Genomic DNA, 11,085 nt, shown 5'->3' on the forward strand with positions numbered 1-11,085 from the left:
CTGACCGCCGGAAGTTCGTCAGCCCAGCTTCGCTGGAAGCGCTTGTGCCCTGCCCCCTATCGCCCCCCGCGGTCCCCACGCAAGACTTCCGCTTCCGTCATTCCCTCTGCGCCATAGAAGTCCGGCCAGGCCTGGCCGCTCTGGTCTCCCCCGTACGTTCTCTATGGTTGGGGGAGGGGCTGGGGGGTGTTAGAGCCGCGGCGGAGCGGAGCGGCGCGCGTGCGCGGCGCGGGAGGCGGAGGAAAATGGCGGACGGCAGAGCGGAGGTGCAGAAGGCGAAGCGGCCGCAGCCCGGAGGAGGTGAACTCGCAGCGCCTCTCGCCGCGTAGTCGCGGGGCGGGGGGAGGTGCCGGGGCCCGTCCCCCCGGGGTGGGGAGTGCCCGGGGGCCCTGGGGCGGCCACCCCCGACTGGACTGTGAGGCGCCGCGCCGCGCGGGGGCCGCCCCTGAGGGGAGAGAGGCGGCGGGGGCCGCGCTCGAGCAGAGGCTGGGCCCGGGCCCCGTAGGTTAGTCGAGGCCTTGCACGGGCCTTCTTAACCTAGTAGCGTCTTGTCCAAGGAGACGCGTTATTTCGCGTTATTTCACTTGCTCTAAAATACATATGAAACGAGTACTTCTGCGGTCTGTTGAGAGGAATTTGAATGCTGCCGCTGGCAAGGATAATAAAAACATCTTAAAGATTAGCTGTTAATAACTATGGTACCTTTTCCAGTATCGATGCAGTGAATACTGTTCATGTGACATTTTAAGTATCGTGCTCAACGTGCTTGCCAGCAATTTGCAAGTTTTCTGTTTGGTTTAAAACTAGTTCTACATTGTTTATATTATGACTTAGTCACAATTGGTCTTGTATTTTTGCGTGCTATTTATCATTAGTTCTCCTGAAATTTCTGACTATGTGTTTCTCTCTGACGCTCCTCTCCAGACTTAAATTTGAGAAAATAGTGTCCTTGCACAGCTAAAGCTTCCCATTCTCATTTTTTATTTAAGTACATCTAGAAATAGAGGGCGTTTCTTTGATCCGTTGGAAGATTAAATTAAGCCTGTAAACCAATTAGAGTAGATCTCAACAGTGAGTGTTTGTTCTGATAATCATTAAAATATGTATAGAAATAGCTGATTTGAAGTAGTTCCTCAACTCTTGGTGCTTTGGGGTTTTTTTTTTTTTGTTTGTTTGTTTGGGTTTTTTTTTGCCCCCATTTTGATAATACAGTAATTGGATCGTATCAGTATGCCAGTCATCTGTAATGTCATGCCTACTATTTGGTGTGCTGGAACACAATCTTAATGAATTATGCTACATTGGCCCTCATAAAGGAGTGTTTTTCTCTGGTGATTTTTGAAAGCAGTTTAGAGTCTTTAGCTTTTGCCAAGATTTTTTTTTTTAATGTAAAGTTAACTTAGCTGAGATATTGTTTTCTCAGCAGCCACGGTGTTATGTCCCAAAGGCAAGAGATCCCAGCTAGCACTGTCAGCCTTGTTTGTCACTTACACCACCTAAGTAGTGGGCATTGTCCACTTTCATAGCTTGCTGATATCCACATAAATAATTCTTCTGTGAAGCAACACAGCTCCTTGTTACTGTGATCCATGGAAAGAACATTGGATGGATGAGTTTTCACACCCTCCTTGAGATCTCTTGGAAGTAATGAGCTTAATGCTTAAAAAATTACATATGTATTGGGCTGTGAGGTCAGAGAGACCTGTTCCTTTTTTTTTTTTTTTCCTCAAATGCATGAGGTATGTCTATTACTTACTGTTTCCTGTAGAAATGGAATAGCACAGGGGTTGAGGAGTGTTCTTGTTTCTTCTCTTCCTCTCCCTCCACTCAATTGTCCTAAGCCTTTCTAGCTCCTTCAGCGTGTACAGTTTCTGTAAGGAAGGAATTTCTTCTAGCAGCCCACCTCTTGTCCTAAGTGGAGCCTAGTACAAGTAACACTTGTAGCGCATTGGTCATAGGAGCTTATTTTAAGAGAGAGACTATTTCATGCTTTGTTGAGAAAGGTGAGAAAACAGGTAGATGTGGCGTTGATGCAGCTGCCTCTGCATTGTGGTAGGCTTCATGTTTTGCTTAGCTATTTTAGAATTTGCAGTCATGGATGTAAACTGTAGCATAGAGTAATTGGAGTTAGTTTCAAGCTAACATTAGCTTTGGAATCTGCATCAGACCAGTGTGCCATGCATGATTCTTGTATCTTACTGAGAAGCAGGTTTTTAGACCCATGGTTCCAAAACTTTTTGGGCTAGTTAACATCTACCTACCCTCAAATCAGCTTCTAGGCTACGGTGCACCTAGATTAAAATTCTGATAGAATATTCTGTATAATGTGGTTTCATGGGCTAGCTGTAAACTGCTTCTCATAGCCTTGCAGGCTGCTGTTTAGAAAACTATGCTAAGACAGCAAGCAGTGCCCAAGGTCACTTTGTCTGTTTCTTTTTAATCTTTTTGTCACTTTTATGTCTATACTTTCTGGGTCAAATTTCTAGTGGTGCAGACTAGTATTAGAATTCTTGACGTTGTTGTTGTTCTTGTTGTTATTATTGTTGTCTGCTCTATTCCCAAAGGTGAATAACACGTCGATTTTTGCTGAGATTGCTTATTGTTATCTTGATAAAAAGGGTATGTTTTCTTGCAGAGACAATGCTTCTGATTTGGGAAATGGCAGTAAAAGATACCTAAATGGTGGACAGGTAGTCGTTGCCCTGTGAATGGATGCTTGAAGAAAAGCAATATGGAGCAGTTGTATACTTAAATTGAAAATTAAGGCAATTGAGGAAAAACAGCTACATTGGAACAAACCTTTCTATTTTTCTCTTGCAGATTTCCCCATTTACCTAGGTTTTCCTTCTCCCGATGTTGTTTGCTTCCCCAAAGCTACCATTTTGGCAACCCCAAGTTCAGACTGGCTTCTCCCTCACTGCTCTCCCTTATTTAAGTGCCTTTTGCTGTTAGAGAGCAGTGTGAAGAACATCATTCCCTGGTGGTCTGAATTTGCTGTGTGTGGGGTCCTGTTCTCTACCTCATATAGCGAGAGACCAGTGCTAGCTATAGTTCTTCTTAAGATTTATAGTATGGACTCTTTCCTGTCCATTCCCCAGTGTGTGCTTTTCTTTTTATTTTTTTCTTTTGCTACTGCAGTAGTTTGCTTATTGCAGCAGCAGAGAAATGTATTTTTGCTGAAATATATTGCTATGTTCAGAATAAGTTTTCTAAGGACACCTTTGTCCCTTGGTGTAGCTGAAGAAGCCACATGTACAGGAAACAAAAATGTGATTTCAGTATTCTACTGTGTGAATCATTGTTCAGCTACTATGTTTTCCATGATTATTTACAAAATCAAAAAATATGAAATCTATCTATATATATGTTTTTCTAGTGCTGATTCCTTCCTCAAGCAGAGCTTGCCAGTTTTATTAAAGATGAGATGTGGACAAGCAGTGACTTGAAACATCATTGTGACAGCCGGCCTCACTGTAGTCACTTCTATGGTTTTAGAATTGTGCCAGACAAGCCTAGAGACTGGCATGGACATGTGTTTTTTTTGGTAGAAATTTAGTAGAATTAATTTTAAATTAGATTTATCTACTCTAGGTTTGGAATTGGGATTCCAAGTGTGAAAGCTTATTTATTACAACTTAAATCCTAAAAAGATGTAGTCATCTACATTTAATTTACTACATGAACTTTGACTTCTGTACTAAGTAAAGAGATGGTGCTTCAAGATGCTTTTCCTGGCTCATATACAAGAAGTTCTTTGCAAGTAATGGAATACTTGCAGTTTCTTCTGCTCTTTGTGTTTTGCTGTCCACTAAATGTACACTGATGGAAACTGCTGTCACTAAAAGCACCTTACCTATTGCACCCAAAGTATAATGCTTTATGAGGTTGCTGCTCCCATCAATCTGCTCAGTAAAAATAGCTCATCTTGGTAAGTTGTTTCGACTTCACCAGGACCTGAAGAAGAGGCAGAAAAACCTGTGAAAACTAAGACTGTTTCTTCCAGTAATGGAGGGGAAAGTTCGAGTCGCAGCGCAGAGAAACGAGCGGCTAATGAAGAAGCTGAAGACTTCACCACAAAGCCTGCTCCTGCCAAAATGTCCAAGTTTGGATTTTCCATAGGCAGTCAGACAACAAAGAAGGCATCTGCAATATCCATCAAGCTAGGAGCAAATGTGAGTTATCTGAGGGCTTTAAATTTTAAGGAAAGTGAGGCAAAGGGGAAGTACTTTGGGGACGCTTCCTTGCGTAAGGAAAGCCTTGAATTAAATATGGGTAACTTGGATTAAGTTTAAGAAGGGATTGCAGGGCCACCTAGTCATGCATGTGTAAGTATTTGAAGGTGATTAATACCAGATGAATTGTCTCAGGATGCATAAGACTGTTGATTGAAATTAACTGTAGATGGTCTTTGAACATACAGGGTAACTTTGTAATGAAATTTGATAGACTGGAATAATTTCCTGAGGGAAATTAGAAGACCTGTTAAACTGTTCAGACTACTTCGAAATGAGTCCTGGGAGCTCTGTGGCTTAGGATGCTTAAAGCTACATGACAGAAAGTACTCCCCTAGATGGTCTAATAGGTCATCTCCCACTCCAAAGATTTTATTTCTGCATGGAGTAGTATTTTTTTTTTTCCTTCCATGACTTTGCCTGTTCTTTAATAGGACCAGTGAGAGTCATTCAAGCTATTGCTCTTCGAGCCTTAAAGATTTTTTTTTTTTTTTTTTGACAAGAATATCTAAATAATATGCAGGAGATGTCACACCATAGATTTCTAAGGATCCTGATCTCCCTCTGTTGTCTAGTGCAAGTTATCCTTGTGCTTGTTCTGATGTGAATCTGATATTTCTCTTTACTACCAAAATAGACCTCTAGTAACTTGGGCAAGGACAAGTAAGGTGCTGCCTCTTCATTTAATACAGTTCATTTATACCTGCCACATGTCACTGTGATGGATATGTTATAAATCCTTGTCTGGATTCATTTCAAACTGTAATCCTGAAAGACTTGCACCTGCAATGCCAGTATTTTACAGATCTGCAGAAGATGAAAAGAGTGCTCTGTTATTTTCAGATGGGAGGGAGATGTGGGCTGGCAGCATTTTAGGGTATAAATGCAATCAGGTCACCTCAGACTTTGGAAAAATTGACAAAGCTGCCTTCTGAGCCACTAGCAAGCTCAGATTTCTCATGTAGAAAGCTATTTCCAGTGGCAATAAATTTGACTCAGGTTTTCTGGCTCACTGAATTCAATGAGTGACTGACAGAGCACCAGATCTGACAGTGATACAGCTTATCCTGTTTCTTTTTGGTCATTTTTACCCCCTTAGTATATTATCCTTTCCTGTGGCTTTGATGCTTTAAAAGTGGCAGAATAGTGAGGCATTATACCCTCTGGGTCAAGAATAGTTGTAGACAGTCATACAAGGACTCTGCTGCAGTATCAGCATCCAGACTATGGATGTAGGCAAAGTAATTGCCAATAAAGTTAAAAGGGAGGAAGTGCTGTCTCTAATCGCATTAGATGATTGTTGGTACTGTAGAAGCAAACCGTTACTGATGGCTTAACGCTTTCTTAGTGGTCTGAAAGTTATGTTTGATGTCTTTGTATTACCTATAATGTAACAGCTAGGAGTTTGGTAGCTTGATACACTCTAAATGGAGGAAGGTATTTACTGGGAATCAAGATAATACTTGTTAAAGGAGCTTTATCATAATCAGGCCTCAGTAGTATGGTGTATGCTAATGCTAGTTGGAAAGTATTGGATTGTTTTAAGCCAGAAAGCTGTTGTTAAAAGACAAGAAAATGAATGTATTCAGCTTCCTGGAGTTGATAGGTAAGAGCAGAATAACGGGAACGGTGAGGCAGTAAAATTTTGAATACTGCAACTTATTTGGGTTCTGATTTAATTGTTTGTGTGATGCACTAGCAGCCGTATATCCCTGCAGTGTGCTAGAAATTTAAGACTTGCTCATGGGGAATTGTAACATGAGAAGATTTGACTAGCTTTTCAGAGAGTATCTTGCACAAATGGGTGGATGTTTTCCTGTTTCGTTAGAGAGAAACCTCTTTCTGCATGGTTCAAAGAAAAATACTTTTCCTGTTGTTACCCCCTCAGTTTCGGTGAAGATGCTTGACTTCACTTTAGCAAGTTACTTAAAATACTAAGTGTTTTTTTTTAAGCCAGCAGGCTTACTTTACTTGTGCGTTTTGTCTTTTCCAGAAGCCTAAGGAGCCTGTTCCAACCCTCGCTCCAAAAACTCTTTCTGTAGCAGCAGCTTTCAATGAAGATGAAGATGTGAGTAATAAGCTGGTGGTTGATGTAGTTTTAAGTATCGTTGGTGCAGGTTAGAGTTAGACAGAGAGTGGGCCATTTAAGCTTCTTTATATAAATGGCAGTGACTTTCATGTTAGCAACCTCTCTTGTGGTTTTGTTAAAAAATGTACAATTTTGTAGGTCTGTGGTGGTTCAAGAAATCATTAAGTAGGCTGATAACTTTTCCCTGAAAATGAGATAGGCAATCTCATTTGAATTAATAGTTGCTTTCTCTGGGATTAATAAAGGTGAGGTGAAGAGAGGCTGTGCTCCTCCTGGTTTGCTAAATATGTGATGGTTGTGTTACTGCAACTACTGCATAACAGTTCAGGCCAGCAAGAATAACTGCTAGATTCCTGCCATATGCCAAGTATATTTCTTGAAGGCTATGAAGTACTCTGCTTCTCTGTTTCAAAGTGTTTACACTTGAGCCAGACTTTGTCAGCTCCTTCTTATACAGAGATGAACAAAGGAACTTGTATTTGTCTCTTTTTATAACCTTTTAGAACCTGTATTTCTCCTAAATCACTTTGCTTTTCTGTAGGCAAAGGGAAGTACTCTGTATTTTTATCTTGTCAAGTCCTTTGAAATATTCATAGGAATAGTGGTTAGCCATGCTGTAAACTCTTTTTCTCTCTGTAGAGTGAACCAGAAGAAATGCCTCCAGAAGCCAAGATGCGTATGAAGAACATTGGAAGGTGGGTCAGCTTGTAACTATGGTTTGGAGTAGGGTGAGCCTGTGAGAATATCTTTTCCAGCTCAGGTCAGACCTTGCAGATGGTTTAGAAATACAGGAAGAGAAAATAGCTGATTGATTATCTTTCCAAGAAGGAAACTGCAAGTCTTCCTGCTTGTTGCTAAATTTTATATTTTTCTAGTACCCATTTTATAAATTGCCCTGAAATAAGACAGTGTGCTCAGATTTTTAAACTTCCATGCATGAGGAAGACTGGAATTACTTCTTTCAGAAAGACATAGAATAGCTTGTTTACTTTTGAAACAAATATATTACTGTTCTTATTGATATAAACTTGAGACAATATAGGCCAAAAAAATTGATAAATAGAGACATTTTTAAAGGAGACTACTAAAGTGAGAGTTGAATTTTGAGCATTTACCTTTTTAAAGATGTTTATCATGACAGACTGCTATTAAAGTCAGTCCCCTGAAGGCTTGCTGCTGTTTAGCTTTTTGTTTCATTTTTCCCAATAACTGATTTGGATCCCCAATTTTTTAGCCTGTACTATAGACGCTTTACAGGTAGCAGCAATTCTTGCCACTTCCACCTCTTCTGCTGCCCCATCTTGTCACTCTGTCTTGATGTACTGCAGAGGGGTCAGTTCTGTGGCTAACTAATAGTTACCAGTAGTGAAGACTCCTGATGTATATGTACTTTTGTTCCTGATGGCAGGTTGGATTTGAAATAGTCCAGTTGATTGAAGCACTATAGTTAAACTGGCTTTCTCAAAATAAGATCTTGTTTTACTCCTCACAGGGATACACCAACCTCAGCAGGACCAAATTCCTTCAATAAAGGAAAGCATGGGTTTTCTGACAACCAGAAGCTATGGGAACGGAATATAAAATCTCATCTTGGAAATGTCCATGACCACGAAAATAACTAAATGATGTGGATTGAGATTTGGGTGTTTGGGGGGAGGGGAGGGTGTAACATTAAAGGAACAGTTTCCTTTTTTAAGAATGGTATAAGACTATCTTTGGAGCCGCTTTTTTAAGATTTGAGTGGTACACTAATAACTGAGTTTGAAATTAGAGGTAATTTATGTTTTGTATACAGATTTCAAGGCATTTGCTAATTTTGTAGTTCCATGTGATTAGTTTCAAAAGGTTACAGATAATAAAGAAATTGGAGTGGTACCTTTTCAAGATTATTATTATTATTATTATTATTTTTGTCAGTGAGTATTAAGGTGGATGAAAAAGGTTACTGTCTCTTTAATCAGGTTAATGTTGAATGCTTTTGCATTCTCACTTCTGGCTCCCTCTTCGTAACAGGAGAAACAGTTGGCTCCTGAGAATACTGTTAAAGCAAGTGAGCATTGTCTTGTGCTAGAAGTGTTACTGGACTATTAATTTGAATATAAACAACAGAAATATTAAAAACCTGGAATTTTTTTCCCTATTGTCATCTTTTGTTAAGTCTCTGCAAATTAGGAATTATGTTGCTCTGAGTGGCTCTGGTAACTTAGCTCTAGTTTTGTTTAAAACTTCATGTAGCGTGTGTAACATTCTGTGGCCTGTTTCACTGTAAGGAAATGGGTCTTGTCTGTATATTAGATACAGCCTGTAAGGAATATTTCACTACAAAGGTGAACCTAAACAAAGTATTTTCAGTGTGTTCCTCTTAAGTCATTAGCATTGAGTAGTGCTTGTTAGCATTTCCTTGTGAATTAAATAGAGACTAATACTAAAGGCAGTAATTATTGATATATAAAAGCCACCACCAAAAAGACAAGATAATGTACATTAAGCTTCCCATTTGGTTGAAATATTTTTCTTTACTATGTCTAAAAGAAATAAAAGCCACACCAAAAAATCAGTAACTCACTGCTTAACTACAAAAACTCTAAGATGCACTTTCCCTGTCTCGCTATCTAAAACAAAATGCCTTGATGCCTGTGGCTTCAATGGACACTATCAGGTTCAAAAAAAGAAAGAAAGAACTTGTAGTGCTAATAATTCTAAGAAGTGTCAACTTCAGAAATAAAACTTGACCTTTTCCTGCCTTTCTGCCTTTTGCAATAACTTTGAACAATGACATTAGTCTGATCAGTTTAACTTCCTAGCTTTTGTACTGCCGAACAGTGCTATAAGATTTCAAACCTAGTAAGGGCTGTCTGAATTTCAGTCTAACTTAGATTTCATATTTGTAAAATGTCGTACTAGCAGATCTGGCAAAAATAGTTAACAAAAAAGAGAAGGGAGGGGAAAAAGAAGCAAAGGTTCTCTTTACATTCAAGTACCTGATAGTGTCTACAGATAAATTCATTTCAGCCTGGAATTGGTTGTAGAATTTAATGTTAATTGCTTTCATCCTGCCTTTAATACCTTTCCTCATGCTAAAGCTGAACCTGTGAGTGCAGAAAGGAAAGTGCATCTTCAAGTGTATTTTTTTATTTTAAGAAAGCTCTTACCACTTAGACTTTTGAGTTTGTAAGTTCTGAAAAGTATTTTTTGTATTTTTGTATTGTATGTGTAATCTCTTTTCTTTAAAGTCTGATGCAGTTGAATACCTGTAACTATTTTCTTTAAAAGCCTTGTTATAAACGTAACATAAAAAGTATACTTTTTTTTTGCATAGTAGAAATCTTTGATTTATATAAACACTTTCAAAACTGAACTTCAGGACTTCCAAAACTGATTTTGGTGTTATTGGAGCCAGGCAAGGCAAAATGAAGCATCTGCTTTTCACTTATTTTTATCATGTGTGGTTATATTTGTTCAAAGTAATCCCTTTCAGGTAGTGGTAATTCATACTGTGTAACCGGTTTATATTGTTCATTAGCAGTTACCTGTATCTTGTCTGTTGCTTGTTTCAGGAAAAAGCAAAAAAGCGACTTCAGAGTAAGAATGATAGGATGACTTTGAGATCTAGTCTCTTTCAGCTCACCTGCTCCTAATCCCGTCTTCCATATCTCTGGCTGAAATAGACATTCATTTCAACAAAAATTTCTTGTACTTCAAAATCATTTAAGAAATTGCTATGCACAACAGCAGGCACACTGGGAAATGCCTTCCATGCAAGTCAGATAGCAGAAGTTGTATCCCTTTATCTTACTCGCGTGGCTAATAAGTGTAATCCTAGACCTTGTGAGAGACTGCAGTAGCTTCTAGATCACAGTTGAAAGTAAGCAGGGATCCCACATCTCTCAAAGTATGAATTCGTAATTTCTGTGTCAGTGCTGCATGGAAAAAAATTAAATAGGATTACCTAAACTCACTCAGGGGAATGAGTGCCTAAGAGGCTTGACCTTGTAGCTACAAAGGCGTCTAGAGTTGTGCTAATGACACTTGTAGAAAAGAAGTGGTCTGAAAAGTATTGTTGGGGCAAGTAAGTACTAGCTAGAACTTCTCTTAAAGTTACGGGCTCTTGTTAAAGTGGTCATGGTCTTTGCATAAAGACTGTAGTTTTTGTGGGGGAAGCAGTTTTTTTGTTTTTTCTTTTTTTTAAAGAATATTCAGGGACTCCAAAACTCATGCTAAACTACCTGATTTAGCTGTCTTAAGTACCTCTAGGAGATTTGCTGAGACCTCTTTACTGCCTAACATAACAAGGTATATATACCTACCAGTGGCTGAAATGTGTGTTCATGTATCTTGTGTAGTTTTATCTGAGGTAGGCTTATGCTCATTTAGTAGTAAAGCTTTACTTTGCACTTGAGCAGCCTGCAAAACATTCAAGACATTAGGTGGAGATAGAAGTTACCCAGTGTGTTCTCTGTGCCACGCTGCAGCTGGACTGTTGCTGTGCCTGCTAACTACATTAAAAAACATAGCAATGGGAGTCAACTATGAGTGGCAGTGTTTCAAGCGGTGTTGGCATAACCCTTCACATCTGACCACACAGCCATAATCTAACTTCATCCTTTTAAAAGCATAGGAGGAGCACAGTCCAGGTTCTGTGAGTGTGTATTTTATCAGCAGAATGAAGTACCAAACAAGCCTGTCTGTAAGGTAACTGATGGTGCTATTCTAACTTCATGGGTTTACTCCCATGTGGTAGATTACCTTATTACAGTACTTGGT

At 39.4% G+C, this 11,085-nt stretch overlaps 1 protein-coding gene across 1 annotated transcript; it reads left to right on the forward strand.

The window, feature by feature from the left end:
* The first annotated feature begins 163 nt into the window (after positions 1–163).
* On the forward strand, positions 164–9,679 carry PCNP (PEST proteolytic signal containing nuclear protein). Its single transcript, XM_026112283.2, has 5 exons — positions 164–300; positions 3,952–4,172; positions 6,226–6,300; positions 6,961–7,016; positions 7,814–9,679. Exons 1-5 carry the CDS (start codon positions 246–248, stop codon positions 7,941–7,943), a joined length of 537 nt encoding a protein of 178 aa, XP_025968068.1. The 5' UTR covers positions 164–245; the 3' UTR covers positions 7,944–9,679.
* Positions 9,680–11,085: the final 1,406 nt, after the last annotated feature.

The sequence above is a fragment of the Dromaius novaehollandiae genome, chromosome 1, assembly GCF_036370855.1.
Source record: "Dromaius novaehollandiae isolate bDroNov1 chromosome 1, bDroNov1.hap1, whole genome shotgun sequence".
In the NCBI taxonomy this organism is placed as follows: Eukaryota; Metazoa; Chordata; class Aves; order Casuariiformes; family Dromaiidae; genus Dromaius; species Dromaius novaehollandiae.